This window comes from Sapajus apella, unplaced genomic scaffold, assembly GCF_009761245.1.
Source record: "Sapajus apella isolate SASKATOON/1434 unplaced genomic scaffold, GSC_monkey_1.0 scaffold33, whole genome shotgun sequence".
In the NCBI taxonomy this organism is placed as follows: Eukaryota; Metazoa; Chordata; class Mammalia; order Primates; family Cebidae; genus Sapajus; species Sapajus apella.
In genome coordinates, this window is record NW_022436973.1 from 10782016 (window position 1) to 10804132 (window position 22117).

A 22117-nucleotide genomic window follows, 5' to 3' on the forward strand; every position below is an offset into this window, starting at 1 on the left:
GCTCCTGCCGCCCTAGCCATGGTGGGTCTTGGGTCCAGCAGTCTCCCTCCCCCTCCTCTGCCATCGCCCTGTTGTGTGTGAATTATTGATGCCCCTCCCGTCCCCCGCCTGGCTGCTGCTATGACAGAGTTTCACGGAGGTGTCGCTGCCTCCAGCAGCCACACCCCTGGCCACAGAAGGCAGTCTGCACGTGGCCTCCTGGCTTTGGGTGGCCGTGTGCCTGGCCTGTGGTCCCAGGGATGATGGGCCTTCCCACCCTCCGAGCCTAGCCTGGGAGCTGGCGGGAGTTGCCCACCGGGAGAGGGTGCCACTGGCTGGGGGCCCCAGAGCACGGTGTGTCAATTGGTGGCTCGCACAGAGCCGGGCTTGTGCAGGCTGCGGGGCACTGGCGCCCACATAAGGGCATTGTTTGCTGAGGTAAAAGGGGTTTTTGTCTCCTTTTGGAGACGGGACAGAGGGAGGAACAATTTCCCCCATTCATCTCTAATTCCTCCATTTGAATAGCAGCACATTGCCCCATGTTCAAATAGACGGGCATGGCCGTCCTTCCCTGCCTGTGGGCATTCCAGGCACAGGTGGTGGGCTCTGGGTCCTGCCCAGATGAGGGAGTCGCCTTTTACCACAGCAGGGAAGGCCCGGCTCTGTGGGAGTGCTCAGGAGGGGTGCAGCCCCAGCCGCTTTCCCTAAGGCTCCTCAGGACACCTCTCTGCTGCCCACGGAGCCATGGGCTGGGGTGAAGCCCAGCCTGCTGCCATCATGCTGGACCCCAGCAGGCTGGCCTCAGGGGTGACCCTCCTGGAGGGGCCTCCTGGCAACAGCACGATGAGGACCAGGTGGGGACAAGAGGTCACCTGGGTACCCTTAGATTCCACGTCCAGCACCAGGTGTGGGGGGTCCATCCAGAACTCCCAGCCTCCCACCGAGCCTCCCAGCTGGAGGCTGCACCCATCAGTCCTGTGTGCTGGGGCCTCTGTGCCCATGGAGCCAGCTGGGTTTTTTCACAGGTCATAAAGTGCCAGAGCCCAGGAGGGCGTCAGCGGCAACTCCCAGGACTGTCGATAAGAGGAGGCCAAGAGGTGGTGGTGCCCAAGGTCACCCAGACTGGAGGACCCTGAACCCGTACTGTCCCTGCCTGGGCTCCCTGCAGTCCATCCCAGCGTGGGTTTGGGTGCCTATGTCTCTTTTAAATCACTTTTTTTTTTTTTTTTTTTTGAGGCGGAGTTTCACTCTTATTGCCCAGGATGGAGTACAGTGGTGCAATCTCAGCTCACTGCAACTTGAGCCTCCCGGGTTCAGGTGATTCTCCTGTCTCAGCCTCCCAAGTAGCTAGGATTACAGGCGCACGTAACCACCCCCAGCTACTTTTTGTATTTTTAGTAGAGATGGGGTTTCATCATATTGGTCAGGCTGGTCTCGAACTCTTAACCTCAGGTGATCTTCCTGCCTTGGCCTCCCAATTTTTTTTTTTTTTTTTGAGATAGAATCTCCCTCTGTTGCCAGGCTAGAGTGCAGTGGCTCAATCTTGGCTCACTGCAACCTCTGACTCCTGGGTTCAAGCGATTCTCCTGTCTCAGTCTCCCAAGTAGCTGGGACTACAGGCGCGTGCCACCTCGCCTAATTTTTGGTTTTTTTAAGTAGAGGAGGGGGTTTTGCCATGTTGGCCAGGATGGTCCCGATCTCTTGACCTCGTGATCTGCCCATCTCGGCCTCCCAAAGTGATGGGATTATAGGCGTGAGTCACTGTGCCAGCCTAAATCACATTTTTTTTGAAGGGTTGTGGGAGGCAGAATTCTGATTAGATCAGAACCCAGCTGCCCCCAGTCTCTCTGTTCCTTCTTACCCCAAACAGTAATAGGCGAGTTCTCTCTGCCACGTGCAGTGCAGGGTGGGTATGAGGGCTGCAGCCACCCCCTCCTGTGGGCACCAGGCCTCCTGTGGGCACCAGCCTCCTCAGGACTGACTTGGGTGTCATGGTGGGGTCGCCATGTGGAGGGTCCCAGCCCCCAGGTCCCATCCCTTGGCCTCTGCCCAGGAGAAGACCCTGGACTACTCAGAGACAAAGCCAGATGCACTGATGTGACCCTGCCTCCAGCCAGCCTACGCAATAAGGAAATTATTGGCTCCCTCACTGAAACCTCTAGGACCTCCCTAGGCGGCAGGCACAGATAGATTTCGGGGTGTCATCTCTGCCCGCCTCAGCCCTGCTTTCCCCAGCCTGGGCCTCCCTGCGTCACAGGCCCAGCAGCCCTGGGTAGAGAGCGCCTTCCCAGCCGTCACAGCAGGAGCCCCTGGCCCCTTGTCCTTGGGTCCAGTTGGTCACAGGTCATCACCAGTTGCTGTGCTGGGTTGACTGGCCAGGCCTGGGGCATGCACTCACCCTGGGGAGCCCTGGGAGACTCAGTTGCCCTCACCAGAGGGAGGGGCGTGACCTGGGGGGGCAGCAGGAGCAATCCAGCTCCCCCCTCCAATGCAGCTGCGCCAACCCTGGGTCTCTAGGACTGGGGCAGCCTCTGGGCACTGGCCAGAGACACAATGAACACAGTAGTAGTACGAGGAGATAAGTGCTTGGGAGAAATAGGTAAAGGGGTCAGTGTGCCAGAGCGGGGCAAGGGCTGTGCTCACGGAGAAGGTGACCTTTAAGCAGATCCCTGGAAGTGAGGGACTGCGCCAAGGGGACACCGGAACAGAGTGGAGCAGGAAGAGGGAACAGCGAGTGCCAAGGCTGGGTCACAGCTGGGGTGGGTGGGTGAGCTGTGGGGGCTCGTTGGAAGGGCCCAGCGGGCCCAAAGGAGGGACCTGGCTTCCAGCTAGAGTAAACTCAGCCTGTGTGGCTGCAGCCAGGATCAGATCCACTGCTTGTGGGGCCAAGGGACAGGCCGGACCAACCCCATCCCCAGCAGTGCCTCTGCCCCTGCTGGGTCCAGAGGCTTCAGCCCTCACCCCACTGTCCCTCAGGTGGCTTCTGCAGAGTGGTGGCCCAGAGCTGGTGCCATGATGGAGACTGGGGCAGGCAGGGAGGGCTTCCCTGAGGTGGTGGTGCTCGGGTTAGCGCTGAAGTGTGGGCAGGAGTTGCCAGGAGTGGGGAGAGACCATGGCTCAGGGCCCGGAAAGCTGGTGACGCCCCTTTGGAGCCTCGTCTTTCCTGGAGCCCTTGTGTTTGATTTCTCACTGCTGGAGTGTGAACTCCAAGGGCAGCAGTTGCCCTGTCCCCACAGTGGTCCCCTCACGGGCCCCACCTCAAACTGTCACAGGCTGGGCTGCAGGGTCCCCAGAGGCCCCCATTGCAGTCTGGGAGAGCCTTGTGCATTGGAAGTGGGTGAATTATGATGTGAGAAGCGTGGGGTGCAGGGAACCGGGGTTTCCTTTAGAGTGCCTGCCCCATCTGTACTGTAGAGCCGTGTTTTACAGCTGTTGGACCCGCTCTGAAAGGAAACGGAGGCTCCTGGAGGTGGAGCAGCCTCTTCCAGCCACTCTGCAGCCTCCCAAGTTGGCAAAACGTAGGCCTCAGGTCATAGGCCGCCCCCAGAGTGGGTTGCGAGGATCGGGGGCAGCTGTGTGGGGTGGTGGCTGGCATGCCAGGCCGGGGCTGCCTGAGTGAGCCTGGGGGTCTGTGAGACTGTGGTGTCGCTGGGGCAGGCAGGCTTTTGCAGAACTCTGAGTGGGCTGTGTGTGTGCAGCGTGAGAAAACGAGGTGACGGCAGATACAGCCTATAAACTAGGGCTCAGGGGCGGTTTTATTTCTGTTTTTTTTGTGTGTGGTAAAATGCATAAGATAAAATTTGCCGTTTTAACCATTTTTAAATGTACACTCCAGAAGCGCCGTTATTTCCAAAACTTGTTCATCCCGCCGACAGAAACTCCGCACCCATGAAGTCATAACAGCCCATTCCGCAGTCCGCGGAGCCTCGCTGAGCCTCTGTCTCTGTGAACGGGCCGGTTCCAGGTGCTGTGTAGAAGTGGAGTCACTCGGTGTCCTTGTCCGTCTGGCCCGTCTCCCACAGCATCGTGTTTTTATCCACACTGCAGCGCGTATCCAAATGTCATTCCTTTTCGTGGCTAGATACTATTCCATTGCATGGACAGAGCACATTTTGTTTACACATTCACTTGTCAGGGTTTTTAAAAATATAAATAGGCTGGGTGTGGTGGCTCATGCCTGTAATCCCAACACTTCGGGAGGCTGAGAAGGGTGGATCACGAGGTCAGGAGTTCAAGACCAGCCTGACCAACCAACATGGTGAAACTCCGTCTCCACTAAAAATACAAAAATTAGTGGGACATGGTGGTGGGTGCCTGTAATCCTAGTTACTCAGGAAGCTGAGGCAGGAGAATCGTTTGAACCAGGGAGGAGGAGGTTGCAGTGAGCCAAGATCGCACCATTACACCGTAGCCTGGGCAACAGGGCGAATCTCCGTCTCAAAAAAAAAAAAAAAATTTAAATAATGGGGCTGGGTGCCGTGGTTCACACCTGTAATTCCAGCACTTTTAGTGGGCAAGGCAGATGGATCACGAGGTCAAGAGATCAAGACCCTCCTGGCCAACATAGTGAAACCCTGCCTTAACTAAAAATAATACAAAAATTAGCCGGGCATGATGGCACACACCTGTAGTCCCAGCTACTCAGAAGGCTGAGGCAGGAGAATCACTTGAACCCAGAAGGTGGAGGTTGCAGTGAGCCGAGATCACGCCACTGCACTCCAGCCTGGCAACAGAGACTCTGTCTCAAAATATATATATGTACGTATATTATATACACACATATGTACTATATATACACACAGGCCCATATGCATAAGTATATACTATATATGTATATACAGTATATATGCTCATATACTATATACGTGTGTGTATACGTGTGTGTGTGTATATATACATACACATATACCTATAATGGGTTGTTGCAGTGGCTCATGCTTGTCATCCTAGCACTTTGAGAAGTCAAAGTGGGAGGATGGCTTGAGCCTTGGGATTTCGAGACCAGCCTGAGCAACATAGTGAGGGCTCACTTCTACATAAAAATCCTTAAAAATGAGCGGAGCATCCTGGTGCGTGCTGGTGAGGAGGATCGCTTCAGCGCAGGAGGCAACAGTTAGTTGCAGTGAGCCCTAATGGCCCCGCTGCACTCCAGCCTGGGCAACAGAGCGAGACCCTGTCTAAAAAAAAAAAAAAAAGTAAACCACGTAAGTCAGTCCGCCATATTTTAAAACCTGTTTATGTAATGGTACAGATTTCCAGTTTCTTCTAACAGCTTGAAACATGTGGCCATGCAAGGTCCAAGCACCTGGTGCCTTATGGGTCTCACACATCCAACTACCTCCCTGGTGAGTCGGGGTTCCCTGGAGCTAGGGGCTGTTGATCCCCAGCCAGGCAACTAGGGGCACAGCCCCGAGGCAGAGGTGTTGGTAGCTGAAGAGTCGGGGCCCCTAGGCCGGGCATCTGACCTGGTGGAGGCTCCAGGTGCCCCCCAAAGCAGCACGTGAGTCTCAGCTCACACCTGGGGAGGGCAAGTCCATCTTGGGAAAACCTGATGGGGAGGCGGGCGATGGAATGATGGGATGTCACCTCTGGCTCGGTGCAGGGCGTGGCTCTGCAGCCAGCCTTGGGCCTGGTGCCTGTGATGAATGCAGTGACCAGGCACTGTGCTGTGTGCCAGGCACGATGCCCACTGAGGAGCCATCCCTCCTTCCAGAGGAGGAATCCAAAGCCCTCCCAGGTCAAGCAAGTGGACTGTGAGGCTGGTGTCGGTACATGAGGTCACACCTGCAAGGTGGGTGAAGGATGGGACCCTCAAAGCTTATGGGAACAGGGGCGACCAGCCAGTATGGATGTCATCCCTGTCCCCAGTGGAGGCTCCTGGACCTCAGATGCTGGGGGTTCTCCAGTGACAGGGTCTGTGCTGGTGGGACGGGTGGCTCTCACAACCACTCTGGGCCAGGCAGCGGGCTGGGGTTGGAGGCGTGAGTGCCTTCTTCCTATAGACAGTGGAGAAAGGTGCTAGCCTGAAGTGTCAGCGTGGAACCAGGCCTTGAGGGCTGGCCGACATCTGCTCAGCTGGAAGTGTCATAGGCAAACTGCAGAGCCCTAGCACAGGATAGTGGCACGGCGCTGGGGGACTGCAGAGGTCACCGGACTGAGAGTGCCAGGGCCGTGGGACAGGGGAGTGAGGATTCTGCCTGGCTTTCACTGGCGGTGGGGTGTGGGGCGCCTGGGCGCTGGAGAACAGCCAGTGGGGGCTGCATGGGGAGCTGGTCTGGTTCCTGGGTAGAGGACGGTGGGCACCCCCATTCCCGCAGTTCACCCTCCCAGTTATTTGTGAGGCTCACTCAGTAAGGCACATCTATCCCCGCAGGTCTGGCACTTTGGTTGCAGTCGTTACTTTGTTTCCAGGCTAGCACTCAGTAGGTGCACAGTAAAGATGCTGGGTAGTGTGTTCACTCCAGACTGGGCGCGGGCAGGCGGTGGGGGTCCTGGGGACAGACAGCGCGGGCCGGGACTCCAGGGATGCAGCCAGTGAGGGTCAGCCGTGGGCGGGCTTTGAGCAGAGCCTGGAGCTGCCCTGCAGGAGGATGGAGTGGTGGAGCTAGGCTGCCCGGAGGACAGGACGCCGGGCCCAGGGGACCTGCAGCAGCCGAGGGGGAGGGGTGCACTGCGCCGCCGTAGCCTCCCATCCCCCTCTGCCCGGCCCGGCTGCTAAATAGGCAGCCTGGACCCGCCCTCGGGCAGCCGGGAGGCCAGCAATTGGTTGGGGCGCTAGAGCCGCTCGGTCGCCATGGGGACGCTCTGGAGGCGCGCGTGCCCAGTGCCCAGTGCCCAGCGCCGGGGACTAAATCTTCATAATCTGCCGGCTGGGAGGGTGGGGGTGGGGTCTGTCATGACCCTGGCCTGGGGGAAGGAGCGGCAGGGAGTGCTGTGACCGCCCCACCCCCACCCACGCTGGGTGCAGGTGCGGAGCCGACAGGGCACCTGTGCACCCCCGGGACCCTCGCGGGTGCTCACCTGACAGCGACCCCGGGAGTTCTCGTGCAGTCTCAGCTTCTGCCGTCTCAGCTGAGCAAGCAGGGGGCCGGGGCTGGGTGGGCAGAGAGGCCTGGAATGTATCTGGAACTGTCTGGTCCTCCTGGTTAAAGTTTCCTGTTTGGCGCTCGCAGGCCGGCAGTGCCGCGCTCTTCGCGGCAGGGGGCGCCCTCGTAGTGCTTTGCCGGGGCCGCTCACCCCGAGACAGCAGGCAAGCCACTCAGGGCGCCCCGTGCAGACCCCAGATCCTGCAGCCCCGGTGTGGCACGTCCCAGGCCGTGGGACCTGTACGTGGATCCGGTGACCACTGTACCTAGGCTGCCAAGGCTGAGCTGGGTTGGGCTTGCAGGCGGGAGGCGATGGCTGGAGGCCGCAACAGAGCCATCTTCCTGCCTCAGGCAGAGGAAGGAGACATTTGAGGGCCCACTGTGGAGAGGGGCTCTGAGAACATGAAGCTGCAAGGCAGTGCCCGGCAGCAGAGCAGGGTGGGTGGGAGATGTGGTCCCGGGAGCTGGGGAGAAGGGAGAGCCCGGCTGGGCCTTACTCCCAAACCCTTGGAGCTGAATCTCCCCTGAGCCTGGACATAGCACTTGTGAGCTCAGAGTGCAGGGAGACCCGCCCTGCCCCGCACAGCCCTGCCTGGCCCCTCCGCTCCTGATGGCCCCGCTATTCTGGCGGCGGGGACCCTGGGGCTGCCTCAGCTAGGGCTGTGGGCTGGGGAAGACGCCTCTCGGAGCCTCCGAGATGCGGTAGCAGCACTCACCCCCCGACCCAGGGACACTCATGAGGAAGACACAGGGTGGGATACAGGTGGCTGCTGTGGCCACAGTGCCCGGGATGGGGCCTCACACCCAGGCCTCTCATTCCAGATGACTCCTCCTCCGAGAGTGGCAGCGGCAATGGCTCCTCCACCCTGAACCCATCCACGTCGAGCAGCACGCAGGGTGACCCTGCCTTCCCCGAGATGAATGGCAACGGTGCTGTGGCCCCCATGGACTTCACCACGGCAGCTGAGGACCAGCCCATCAACCTGTGCGACAAGCTCCCACCAGCCACGGCGCTCGGCACACCCTCCTACCCCTCTGACGGCTGCGGCGCCGACGGGCTGCGGAGCCGCGTCAAATACGGGGTGAAGACCACCCCTGAGGTGTGTGGGACTGGGAGCTGAGTCCATTTCTTTCTGTTAAGGGCTGTTGTGAGGTGGGAATGAAATTGTCTATGCCCAGAGCTTAGCTGGAGCCAGCCCGTGTGTGTGACACCAAGCCAGGGTGGCAGCTGTGGCTGGTACACCGTCGGGTTCCTGGAGAGGATCTGGAATGGGAGATGGCTTGGAGTGTGCCCTCAAGCCAGGCCGCCTTCTCCGGGCCCAGTTCCCTGTGAAGTGGAGCTGATAGCCCCTGCCTTGGTTGAGGTGGTAGATGGATATGCATCCCCACAACCTGGCCCCCTCCCCCAGAACAGCATCTGCTGTGGGCAACAGCAAGTGGCCACTTTCGGCACAGTGAGGTACAAGGCCTCCCACTGCCTGCCTGTCCCCATTTTATAGGTCATACAAAAAAAGGGCGAGGGCCCAGGGATGTGGGCAGCGGAACTCCTCCTTTGACCAGACTGATGGAAGGTGGGAAGGATGAGCAGGGCAGCTGCCCTCACCAGTGGGCACCCCCTGCTTCCTGGGGCCCTCCCTCATGCTTCCACAAGCTGCCTCCTGGCCGCTAAGGTTTCCTGCAGTAGCGCCTCTTCTCCAACTTGCTCCCAGGGGCAGAGGCACCTTCCTGGAGCTCACACCCCGGGACAGGCTCTTCTCCCTCCCTGGGCCTGTTTCCTCTGCTGCAGGGAGGGTGGAGTAGTTTCTAGCTAGTTGCCTGCCTCAGTTGGTGCGTCTCGTAGGGAAGTTCTATACCGTGGGCTCAGTGTTGAGTTGTTGCTGTGTGTGTAGCACAGGTGGCTGGGAGCAGGTTCTGGCCAGAGCAGGTTTTGCCTGGGTCCAAGGGGTAGGCATGGCTGCTCTCCCACAGAGGGGAGAGTTTTGCTGAGCCGTCATTGCCACGGTGGCCACAGGGTACATGGCGGGGTGGGGGGGACGTGAGGAAGTGAGATGGGAGCAGGAAGGCCACCAGCAGCTCCCATCTTAGTTTCCTCCGTCTGCCTGCCCTGGGAATCCTGCCACTTTCCAAGTCTGTATGTGGACTAAGAGACAGGCATCAGGCCAGCGACCCTAGGGGACTGATCCCTGTGGGTTTGGTTACTGGGAGAGAGGTCTGGTTGGGGGGGGTGCTATACTGTGGGGCCAGGTGCCAGGCGGTACACAGCTTCCTGGATTTGCTCCTCAGATAGTGCTATTCCCCTCACGGCTGTGCCACCGCCACGCTGCCACATCATGGGGTCTGACCGCAGCCACCTGCTGTCTGAGCCTGCCTTACCTGCTAGATGGCAACCTCCCTGAGGGCAGGAACAGTGTCCCCAGGTTATTGCCAGTCAGGATCTGAATGAGTAATTAGGACATATCGAAAGCACAAACTTCCCAAAAGTCAACCGTGGTCCTCAGCTGTCCCGGGGCAGGAGACAGGTGATATGGGAGCTGAACCATGAAGGATGAGATGGCGGAGGCCTGGAGGAGAGGACAGAGCTGCCTCCAGGGAGAGATGGGTGAGGGGCTTGTCCAGGGAGGAGCTTGTGGTAGGAGCAGAGGGCCAGAGCCCTTCTCTACTGGAGGACAGGTGACTGCTGGGGCAGGCTAGGTCTGGTTCCCTTTCCCCGTTCTACCCACATATTCTCAGTGGGCCACTGTGCTGTCCTGGTGCGGGGGGACAGGAGAAGCCCAGCCCGGAAGCTGCAGGAACACATCCTGCCTAATGGACCTGTCGCCTTGGCTGGCCGCCCCGCCCAGCCATGTTCCTCCTCCCAACAGACAGCATGCTTACTGCTTTGGTGACAGCTTGGTTGTCAACTTGGGGTTCCAGCCCCTTGGGGATCAGGGAGGAGAACCCCAAAGGCAAAACATATCTTGGCACAAGAGGAGGCCGGCAGGAGGTGCGAGCCCTTTCCATGTCTGCCCTTCCCTTGCGCACGTGGCAGGTCCCGGTGTGGGCCACTGCTGAGGTGACACCCTCTTAAGCGTTTGGCACCCCCCAGGAGCCTGGTCTCTGCATACCTACTGTTGCAGTCAGTCCTCCCTGCTGCAGCCCAGGGAGGGAGGTGGCAGCATTGCTGTCCCCATTCCACAGATGAAGTGGGCAGAAAAGAGCTGTGACTTGCTCCGGGCCTTGCAGCTGTGGCTGTCGGGCAGCGAGGTGTACGTGCTGCCCTGGTCCCCAAGCTCCCTGCCTATGGGAGACCCAGCAAGGGCATGAGCAGCCGCCTGGCCCAACCCTCTGCCTCTTGCCCTCTTTTTAGTCCCCCCCTTACAGCTCTGGGAGCTACGATTCCATCAAGACCGAGGTCAGCGGCTGCCCCGAGGACCTGACAGTGGGCCGGGCTCCCACAGCAGATGACGACGATGATGACCATGATGACCATGAGGACAATGACAAGATGAACGACTCCGAAGGCATGGACCCTGAGCGCCTTAAGGCCTTCAACGTGAGCACCGGCTGGAAACGTGGGGTGGGGTAGGGGCACGGCCAGGGCCAGCCCATCCCACGGCCATGTCTCTGTCCCCACAGATGTTTGTGCGTCTCTTTGTGGACGAAAACCTGGACCGCATGGTGCCCATCTCCAAGCAGCCCAAGGAGAAGATCCAGGCCATCATTGAGTCGTGCAGCCGGCAGTTCCCCGAGTTCCAGGAGCGAGCCCGCAAGCGCATCCGCACGTACCTCAAGTCCTGCCGCCGCATGAAGAAGAACGGCATGGAGATGGTGAGTCCCTCTGCACCACCCCTGACCTCCTGCCACACTCCCAGGATGCCTGGGCCCCTTCACCCGGGGTCTTCCCAGGAGCCCTGGAAGCAAGTACCATCATCCCTGGTTTGCAAATGATGAGGGAACAGGGGCCTGGAAAGGTCATACAGCTCCATAGACTGAGGCGCTGGAGCCCAAACCCCACCCTGTGCCATCCACCCCTGGGGCAGGGTCTCCACACAAGCCCAGAACCTCCACGAGCCCTGTGCCAGCTCCATCCCCGATCTGCTTGCAGACCAGACCCACGCCACCCCACCTGACCTCGGCCATGGCAGAAAACATCCTGGCAGCTGCCTGTGAGAGCGAGACGAGAAAGGCAGCCAAGCGGATGCGCCTGGAGATCTACCAGTCCTCACAGGTACCTGCCGCCACAGCTGCAGCAGGGGCCACCCCCGGGCAGCCGGGGAGAGCAGTCTTCATACGGGTGTGGACTGAGGGAGCTGTGATGGGTGCAGTTGGGAGAGGGGCAGAGGGGGAACAGGAGGGCAAAGACAAGGAGAGGAGGTGGGTGGAGGTCAGATGTGTTCTCAGAGGTCCTCAGACCTCATGGAAGTGTGGACTTCATCCCAAGACTGGAGGGCACTGATCAAGTATACTCACAGGGAGATGAGCAGAGTTGGCGAAAGCCCCTGGGGCGAGACAGACGCAGTCTCACAGGTCAAACCACAGCACTGGGTCCCAGGAGTCCTGGGGCCGCAGCGTGTATCCACCTGGTGTTCGGGGATGGTAGTTGGGGATGATAGTTGGGCCTGGCTACCCCTGTCTCCCCAGCGCCACACTCTCCCCTCTGCAGGATGAGCCCATAGCCCTGGATAAGCAGCACTCGCGGGACTCCGCAGCCATCACCCACTCCACCTACTCACTGCCAGCCTCCTCCTACTCCCAGGACCCTGTGTACGCCAACGGCGGCCTCAACTACAGTTACCGTGGGTATGGGGCCTTGAGCAGCAACCTGCAGCCCCCTGCGTCCCTCCAAACAGGAAACCACAGTAATGGTGAGTCGCAGGAGGCCTGGCCTCTGGCTCCCTGGCCAGCACCCAGCTGGGTCTGCAGAGCACCCCGGGGCAGGGCAGAGGGCAGCAGAGGCCAGTGACGGAAAGGGGCTGCCTCACAGCCTGGGGAGCAGGAGTGGCGGCTCTGGCCCCCTCCCACTTCATCGTCTCAGCAGGTCCTTAGATGGGATGGTGAAGGAGGCGGCTTCAGCTGGTTAAAGCAAAAGCCTCCCCGCCACTTCTCATCGCCAGTGACGCTGGCTCCAACGCTTCCTGCCTTCACTACCAGCGCCTCTCACTGGTTCCGCTACCCCAGGGCCCCTGTGGGTTCCGAGTCCCAGCCAAGGGTCTGTTCTTGCCCTGAGTTGAATCTCCACAGCCCATCTCACCCATAGTGACGGAGGCTCAGTGAGGCATTGCTGGCCCGCGCTCACGGAGCCCACCTGGAGACACCCGGGGTGACAGCTGCACACCTGCCCCCTCACTCCACTCCTGTAGCCGCGTGATCCAGTCGGTGCTTTCCCGGTAACTTCCCGGGAGACTCTGCGGCAGATGCGGTGCAGACCACTGAGGAGACAGTCCCCGAAGAGACAGAGGCTTCCTCATGGAGTCGGGTGCTGCTGTGGGGAACCTCAGACCCCTTTCCTGTGAGGCAGCAGGGGAGGAGAGGGGGCAGCCTGATGGGTCACAGGACCTCCTGGGCCAGACACTTAGTTTTTGTTCTGTGTGCAGGAAGAGCCCCTGCTAGGTTTTAAGCACAAGAAGGGCCATGAGTTGGGCAGTCTGCCATTCTGTCTGCCCTTGTGGTAAGAAGGGTTGAATGTAGAGGGCAGGAGGCTGAAGCCACGTGCTTTGGGGGCTGTTCAGAGGCCGGGAAGTGAGGGGAAGAATTGAGTTGCCAAGTTGCAGCGTGAGTAGGTTAGAGCAAGGTGCCACCTGTAAGCCGGGGAACCCTGGTGCGCGGTCTTGGCTAAACGTGCCAGAGGATTCCTTAAGCCCCTGTCCCTGGCTGCAGGAGACCCCTCACTGTTCCTGGGCAGCAAGGGCGGGAGCTAGTCCCCACCCATGGCAGGAAGCCCAGACCGCCTCCACTCGCCTTGACCCCCACCCCCCAGAACGAGGAAGTATACGCAGGTCCCTGGAAGATTCCTGCCTGGGCTTAACACCTCATCCCTCCCTAATGCCTCTTAACCTAAAATAAGAGGCTGCCTGGCCCTAATCCCTGAAGCTAAGGCCAGAGTGGCCAGCACGGTGAGAGGTGGAGTGCTGTCCTAGGCGGGCTCCTTTCCTTCTGGGAAGAAAAACCATCCCACAGCCTTGCCCTCCCTACACATGGGGGTCTGGGACCCAGCAGGAGAGGTGAGGGTGGCCTGGGACCTGCTCCATCCTAGCAGCAGGCGATGGTGACAAGCCTCTACCTGGTGTCACCCAGCATGACCTGTCTCAGGGCTGCGGCTGCCAGGTTCCCAACCCGCCTAAGGGCCTCTCATGGTGGGGCTGAGACTGCTTCATGCCCCCCCTGTTCACACCTGCCCAAGAGGCAGCCAGAGGATGATCCCTCCAGGGAGGCAGCTGGCTCTGACCCTGTGCATTCTGGGGCCTCGGTCTCCCATCTGTGAATACCCTGGTTCCTTCATGGTGGGTGGGGAGGCCACTGAGGCAGAGATCTGGCCATTGACCTCCTCACCTGGGGCAGCCTCTGTCCTTGAGCACTAGTACCTCATTTGAAGAACACTGTTTAAATCCTCCAGCAGTTGAAGGAAGACGACAGGCAGCCACGTGGTTGCAGGGCCACCCAGCCCCACTGGCCTCCCCAGCCTCAGCCTTTCAAGTGATTGTTCAATCAGTTTGGTACCTCTGCCAGGCAGCCGTATTAATGGCTCAGAGCTCCTCACTTTGCTCATTATGTTATCATCTGGAGATGCAAATCAGCTTAGATAGAATCTGGTTCGGCCTGTCTTGCCTGGGGTGCCGGGTAACTCACGCTCACTCCTATCCCTTTACCCACTATCTGGCAGTCACTCAGCAACCTGAGCATCTGGCTGTAACCAGAGCCTGCATGTGGATGTCTCCAGATCAGATCGGCTGCAGGAAACAGGGACCTTCTCCTTTCAAAGCCTCAGCTACAGCCCAGGAGAGAAGGGAGGAAGCTCTGAGCACAGGCATAAACAGGATAGCACTTGGGGAGAAGAGGAGAAAAGAAAGGAACTGTGGCCACTGCTCATGTTGACTACGCCAGGAGGCTCTGGCCACTCCCAAGCATGATGCAGAGGGGACCAGCACCACCCTAGAGGGAACTAGATCCTAGTCCTCCCTGTCCCTCTGGGTCCAGCCCCTGTAATATCCAGAAGCCAGCATAGGTACTCCTACTCCCAGCTTCCCAGTCCCCTGTTGTGACACCTTAGGCATCAGTCACCTGCTTGGCTGCTGTTTCCAGACACAGCCCCAAGCCCTTCCTCCTGTGTTTAACAGACTTAACTGTTTCCTTAACTCTCAATTCCAAGGACACTGTTTAGAAAATGGTTCCTGGGACCTCCGCCTTGGTGTCCACAATCTGTGGTCAGAGAGGAAATAACCCCGTGTGACAAATTGACCCACCTTAGAATCCAACTTGCACCAGCTTCCTTTTAGCAGCAGTCAGGTTTCCATGATTTCTCCCAATATGTTACTTCCAGTCTGGATACCTCCGGTGACAAGAGCTTGTCCATCTCTCTTCATAGCAGCTAAAAACTGCCATGGAGGCTGGGTGCAGTGGCTCATGCCTGTAATCCCAGCACTTTGGGATGCCGAGGTAGGTGGATCACCCAAGGTCAGGAGTTCAAGACCAGCCTGACCAACATGGAGAAACCCCGTCTCTCCTAAAAATACAAAATCAGCTGGGAGTGCTGGTGCATGCCTGTAGTCCCAGCTACTCAGGAGGCTGAGGCAGGAGAATCGCTTGAACCTGGGAGGCAGAGGTGACAGTGAGCTGAGATCTTGCCATTGCACTCCAGCCTGAGCAAGAGACTGTCTCAAAAAATAAAAATAAAAATAAATAAAACAACGAAAAACTGCCCTCGAGATGCAATAATGAGCGAATGTGGCCATCAGAACCTACAGGGTAGGGGGCGGAGACTCACCCTCATGGAAGATAAAGCTGTGGGGAAGGGACTGCAGGGGAGGGCAGAGAACAGGGCAGCTAACCTGGCTGCATCAGCGAGGCCGCCCAGGGAGGCAGCGGCGCTGCACGCGCCCACCCAGATGCTCTCTTCCTTGGCTGTTTCTTGCTGAACATCTTGCAGATTGCTTTTCAAATTCCAGGAGCTTCCAGGTCTCCTGGGAGCCTGTTCAGAAAGCCCTGAAGCCTGTGTGGAAGCCCCTCCCTACTGGGCTAGTTGAGGCAGTCAGGTCTCCTGTGAGCTAAGCCTCCACACTGGAGCCCCAGCCTGTGCTGAGTGTTTCACAAGCAGCATCTCAGCTTCTGCTCACAGGAGCGGCTTGTTTTGGCAGATGAGGGCTCTGAGGCCCAGAGAAGTTGAAGAATTTGCCAGTGAAGAAGCAGAGCAGGACTTGCATCCATACTTGCCTGATTTCAAAGCCAGCAGTCCACTCCATGGAGCTTGGGAAAGGCCAAGAGAGGACAGGGCCTGGTGGTCCCCTCCCCAACACGCATTCCCCTAGTGCATTTCAGAAGATGGCTGGCTCCCTCTTTGCCACCATCATCCAAGGACAAAGGGCAGGCCGTTTCTCCAGATAACTGGTCTGGGTCTTACCACACCCCCTTGTATCCCAGCAGCATGAACCCCCCCACCTCACTCAGGCATAGGACTCCTCCCAGGAGGGGAGGATTTGAGGTGCTGAGGCTCAGCAGAAAGAGGCTTCACACACCCAGCCCCTTCCTCCATCCACTGGCAGCCGTGGTCCCTCTCTCCTGGGACTGCAGTTATGGGCTGGCCAGTCTGGCCTATACCTCTTCCCATAGACAGCCAGGGCAGCCAGCCTCTCTCCAGCTGGACGGCAGCCCCTTCCTCGTCTGGGCACAGGCAGGTGTTCTCCTGGCCTTTTGTGGCTCCTCTCCGAGCTCTTCCTGGGCTTTCCCCACACGTCTCTCAGGTGTGCTGGGCCCCTGCCCACCTGCAGAGTCTCCTGTACACCATCTCCCCTTCCAGCCTCGATGTCTGGGGTGGAGGAGAGCACACAGATTGGCGTTGCCCCCAGCTGTCCTGGTTGAGCGGGCAGGTGTTCTTGTAGCGCCTGTCCCACAGTTCCTCTGCAGGAGTATCTCCCACTTCCAAGCCCTGCTCACCACGCTGGGGAGAGGCAGGTCTCAGGAGTTTCTTTTCCCCAAGGCTGCCTCTTCCTCACCTAAAATCAGATCCTTGCAAGATCTCCCTGAGGATTCCCTAAAAACCCTGTCGCCCGCAGGCCCGTTCCAAGCACTAGGGATAGAGCCATCAGGGAGATGGACCAGAGCCATCGACTCCAGTGCCCAACTCACAGTGGGCACTAGGCCATGGGTTATGACAGCACCGAGAACGACACACCTCCCCGATGCCAGGCAGGGTGGCCGCTGCCTCCTCACCCTCCTCCCCTCTCCACAGGGCCCACAGACCTCAGCATGAAAGGCGGGGCCTCGACCACTTCCACCACCCCCACGCCCACCCCCTCCAGCACCAGCACCAGCAGGCCCGTGCCCACCGCTCAGCTCAGCCCCACAGAGATCAGCGCCGTGCGGCAGCTCATCGCGGGCTACCGGGAGTCTGCTGCCTTCCTGCTGCGCTCTGCAGACGAACTGGAAAACCTCATCCTACAGCAGAACTGACCCCACCGGACCTGGAGTGCACTGCCCTAGGGAAGGAGGCTGTCCCAGCCTGGACCCGGCTTCCTGCCTCGCCAGTTGGTACATTTTGTTTTTTGAAAGAGGTGGGATCCAAAAGAGCTGTTTCTAGCCACACTCCAAGCACCTGAGACTTTGGGCACAAGGACACTTTTTTTTTTTTTTTTTTTTGGAATCTCACCACACGGGTGCTCTGACCTGCTTGGAAGAGGCCAACGGGGCAGCTCTGGAATGGTTGGGGTCTCCCATGACAAGGCGCTGGGGCTACAGCTCTATTTAGAATCACCTTCGTGGACCCCGATGTTAGAATCCCACCCCCGGATAATTACCTTTCAAGTCTTAGGTGAGCAGAATTGCATATTTATTGAGAAAAACAAAGTGGACCCTTTCTTCCTCTCCCCTTAGTAATTTATTTTTCTGAAAATGGATTCTTTTGTGTTTGTACAGATTGCTAGTCTGTGTCTGTCTGATCAGAAGGATGTATCCCCATACCTGACATTCCATATCACTACACTGATGTGGGCTGGGGCCAATAGGGGCAGGGCGGGTGCCAGGCTGGCTGTTCCTCTGCGTGCCTGGCGCACCCTGGGGCCGCCACCCCTTGGCCAGGCCATCCTGTTGCAGATCCCAGTGCTGCCACAAGGATACTGCCAGGCACCTCCCTAGGCACCGCCAAGCAGGAAGACCTTACCCACACCCAAACCCATGGCAAAGCAAAACAAAAGAGGCACCCCCACCCCCTTCTACAGAAGCCCCAGTCCCATGGTCACCTGTATTCTACCTCACACTCCAGCGTGGGCTTTTTCCAGGATGTGCCCTGAGCCTGTTCTGAACAGCTGTCACCCCAGCTCCCCCACACAATATGTCTGCCTGGGAGGTAAGTCCAGACTGGGTGTCCAGGAGCTGGAACCTAGAGAGCGTCCTGTCCCTAACGAGCCACTGCAGTCCTCCCACCCTGGCCCCAGCTGCTTGGCAGGACGGAGTGCTGGGAGGTGGCAGCTGGGTGGCAGGGCCCTTCCCCTTAACACCCTGCTGCGCAGGAGCCAGGTCTGAACTTGTGTCCACAGGCCTGGGCCCCAGAACTCCTGCCAAGAGGGGCTGCTGCTTCAGGGCAGGCCCCAGCTGCCAGGCAGCTGTGAGCTCCAGGCCGGACTGCAGCTCCCATCCCCTTGCCCCGTGTTTGGAGTAAAGGGACCAATGGAAGTGGAGGAGCCACTTGGGTTCTCCTAAGACCAGCCCTTCTGGAGGGGCCAGTCCTGGAAGAAACCCATAATCCCTGGAGTGTGAAAAAGGGCAAAAAGAAAAAGCTGGCCTGGTTTCCTTCCTCCCTGATAGGCACTTCCTCTTGCTCAGTGCAATACCTACCAGTGCTGCTAAACCAGGGATTCACCCAGACCTCAGCAGGCCCCCAGGGCCCCTCCATGCAACACTCCGTAGCCATGACAGCAGCTCTCTGCTGCCCAGCCCCTGCCCAGAGCTGGCAGAAGCCCTCTGTTGCCTTTCCTCCCTCAGAGCAGAGAGGCCCCAGGGGAGCCAGGGCCGAGTGGATCCTAGGATGGCCACAGAGAGCCACTCGCTCCCAGAACAGGCACCCCTTCCCAAACCAGCTTTTCTGCAGCCAATTGCCTGTTGCAGCTGTGGCCACTGCCTCCCGGCACAGTGGCAGACTCCTCCCAAGGAGGGACGGGGAGGGGGCACCACTAAGGATGCCCCATCCTGCCTCAGGTCCAGACTCTGGAAGGTAGGGTGCCCACACCGTGCTTACTTCCAGCCCCTAGAGGTTGGGAGTGGTCCTATCTCTCAAGTGGCCTCCAACACCCCACCCAGCCACACCACCTCTGCCTTCCATCTGACCAATCCCAAGGCCTCTGGTCAGGGCCAGGACACCTGAGACTCACCCTTAGCACAGCACAAACTCCAGTGCCCAAGGCCTCTCCCACACTCCAGCCAGCCACACATCCAGTCCCACCTGTTCAGTACTGCTCCCCTCAACATTTGAATTTGTGTAAATATTTATTTTTGTGTGTGAACAATACTACAAAGTAATCAGTAGATCTTTTACAAAATGTTACCCCAGGCAATTTGTGAAAATCTTAATGTTAAAACCTGGCAGAGACAATCGCCACCCTAGAATTCCTGGTATCAGTTACTTAACATGCCACTTCTCCTCCCAGAGGCAGTACCCAAGCTAGACATGAACCGTTTGCATTTCTTGGCGGACAGGAGTGAGAAAAACTGGGGAAGGGGCTCCCTCCCACTTCCCACACAAGGATGAGATCTAAACATCAGCATAAGCTACAGTTTGAAGTCATGTTTTTCTGAGTTCAAGCTGTTGGAACTGACCACCCTCCAGCCTGCCTTAGTACTGCGGCAAGCGTGTAGGTTTCAATGTGTTTTCAAGAAAAAGGAAAGAATATTTCCATGGTAAAAGTCCACTGGGTCTCCCAGGGCCTCACCAGGACAAATGGAAACTACACCTAAAGCCCTGGAGATGGCAAGATCTGGAGGAAGTTTCTGCATGGAAACAGGATTCCATTTAGCTGGTTCAGTCAGGGGACTTGTTCTGTTTTGCTTTTGTTTTAAAAGATGCAGCTTCAACCCCTCCTCCCTACTCCTGACTTCAAGGGCACCAAAGAGCTGGTTCTGATGAACCAGGCTCGCTGCTGTGTCAACCCTCCCCGGAGGGACTGCCTTCTCCCAAAAGGAGCTCCCAAAGCCCTGTCCCACAGCCATTTAAAAAATCTTCTGAAGGGCCTCAGGACACAAAGTAATCATTTGGGATCGTAAGTTAAAAAGGAAGCGCAAAAGTAGGATATTCCGGTTCCAGAGTCTTTGCAGGGGGCTAAGCCCACGAGAAGGGTGGCATCAGAGAAGTGGGCATTGGTCTTAGTGGTGGATCATCAGGTAGACAAGTGACAGTGTGTGTAACCCATCTGAAATTCATTTTACCGTCACCACTCTTACAAAGGACAGTTTATTCCCAAGGACAGTGTTGACGGGGAGGGGGACAGGTAGGGAGTTAGGAGGGTTTTAGAGGATTTCAAACAGGTGGAACCCATCCATCCCTATTCCCAAGGGCCACTTACAACTCCAAGGGTGGTTACAGGATTAACTACCAGTTCATTTTCAAAATGCTGCTTTGAACTCAGAGGGTTGATACTTTTAATTTGTAATTTTTTGTAAAACTTTTTACAAAATAGTAAAGTATTTCACCAGAATACCAGTTTCAATCCGTCCATGGTCTGATTTTTATATAATTTAGTGGTGCTTTAGAAACTTTGTTTTTGTTGTTTCTGAGCTAAACAGCTCAATCCTTTTTCGCCTGTATCTACCTAAGACCAATGTGAACCTTTGTATTTTTGCTCCTAATTTTGGACTCAGTGAAAGTGTACTGTTTACATGTACAGATGCCCCCAGTCCCTGTGTGTTCTGCAAGACTCGCTCTTGAGGAGGAAGACGCACCTCACTAAGCTCATCTGCTTAGCAAAGCCACAAACAAAAACCTCTCACTTTTTACCTACGTTTCCACCTAAAAATACAACAAAAAACCTATACAACAAAAAACCACATAGAACTCAGATTGGCTGAAAAACACTTTCCACCTGGTAGATGGCCCATATGCCTCTATTATGTGGTCCATTTAGGAGCAGGAGTCAGAAGAGACCTCCTGTGGGCTGCTGGTGGGCAACTGCATGGACAGAGGAAAAGGGAAGGCAGGACTTTGCAGCAGAGCTGTGGGATGAGTGGAGTTCTTCCCTGGGCAGCCTGGGAGCGGGAAGGTCAGAATGACTTATGTGGCCTTCAGGATCAAGCCAACCAGGATTTAGGGACAACCCAAGAGTTCTTTAGTCCTCGGGCGTAATTGAGACATGTTTTGGAAGAGCATGAGTTCAAAATCTGAGATGAGATGTTAAGATTTTCAGTGCAGATAGTACAAGCCGTTTCTTCAGGGTTCCTCTGGGGGCAGCTCCTTCATGAGGTCCCACCTCCAGGGAGGGGCACAGGGCTCCAGATAGTAAGCACTTAAGGCAAACAGTGGATGGCACCAAGTTTGAAAGGTGACTCTTTATGAATCAATGGCTTCACCTCTAAATTATACTTTTACAGATATGCACCTATGCAACTTAACGTGGCTCTTCTAAGCAGGTGAGGACTTCCTCCTCAATGCTCTCTATAAAAATTATTTGTGTTCTATATAGTGAGTTTTACCAGTAAATGTGGCTTAATATTTTAATTCTTAGAATGTGTCTTCTCTACGTGATGCGACTAAATTCTGTTTTGTTTGTGGAATGACTAGCACAGGCCGTCTCCCTCTCCCCCTCACTTAACAAAAGACCAATGAGCTGTTAATCGAGCTGTTATCTCCATGGTATTACTTGCTAAATGCACTGATTTCATAAGTATGTGGAATCCTTTTCCTTTTGAATCTGTATATCATATATAAGACTGAATCTACTTAATAAATACTGAACAGCAAACCGAATGCTCTGCTTCCACTGTGTCCTATCGACAGCCGCACCGCCTGCCGCTTGTAGTGGCACCGAAACATCTTTCTACTGGTAGATTCCACCTTTTCCTAGCCAATAGTATAGCACACAGAAGGTCCTCGGTGCATTTTCCAGAACAAATAAACCTATAATTCCAGCATCTCATCTGTTAGAAAGGGAAGGCAGTGAACCTTTCGCAGGTGCCCATCAGTTGCTCAACACAGGCGGAGCTCGCATGCACCATTTTATCTTTCAGTTCCCTCACCCCCACGTGCACGTACACGTACACAGGCACACGGGGTATATATATGCCTTGCTGAAATCCAGTGACCAGCAACAAATCTGTAGCTTTTCCACGACCTCTCATCCTAGGACAAGGGCAACTGACTGAAACCAAATCCCCAGAACAATCCCTAAGTGCTAATTTGGAAAGCGGAGCAAACACGATCCCTGGTTCTGAATCTTTAGTGCTTAACATGCCATTCTATCAAAACCCTGGATTCCCACCTTGAAGGAAACAAAAGGGCTACTTTTCCCAAAGAGAATTACTTGTGATTTTTTTTCATCCCATGTATATGGTTTAGGTTAAGCCTTAAGGAAAAGTTTTAGGAATATGGCTGGGAACACAACTGGTCATCATGGATTTAAAAATAACTTTATGCATGTTAATTGCATACATTTTACTGCTAAAATTCCGTGTGCGTGTATATATATGTACACACATTTATGGCAGTTCTTAAAACCTCTATTTTTAAATAATGACACTCTGTCTCATAGAAATTCTGTGCAGTAGCCTAATATATAAAATAGAGAAGGGTGTGACAGAGGGGCTGAGACTCACAGACAGGAGAAGGTCCAGGCACAGCAGAAGACGGCCCTTGACGCCTCCCTTTGCCCATGGATGTGGGG

At 56.6% G+C, this 22117-nt stretch overlaps 1 protein-coding gene across 7 annotated transcripts in view; it reads left to right on the forward strand.

The window, feature by feature from the left end:
- NOL4L (nucleolar protein 4 like) overlaps positions 1 to 21204 on the forward strand; it is a 144186-nt gene extending 122982 nt beyond the window's left edge. For 5 of the 7 annotated variants that reach the window (XM_032295262.1, XM_032295266.1, XM_032295263.1 and 2 more), the window contains 6 exons: positions 7887 to 8164; positions 10411 to 10596; positions 10680 to 10871; positions 11149 to 11271; positions 11707 to 11908; positions 16486 to 16706. In XM_032295262.1, the coding sequence (XP_032151153.1) occupies positions 7887 to 8164; positions 10411 to 10596; positions 10680 to 10871; positions 11149 to 11271; positions 11707 to 11908; positions 16486 to 16706 (1202 nt within the window). Of the gene's footprint in view, positions 1 to 7886; positions 8165 to 10410; positions 10597 to 10679; positions 10872 to 11148; positions 11272 to 11706; positions 11909 to 16485 lie in introns of all 7 variants that reach the window. The other 2 variants (XM_032295261.1, XM_032295264.1) reach the window with 2 other exon arrangements.
- The last annotated feature ends 913 nt before the right edge of the window (positions 21205 to 22117 follow it).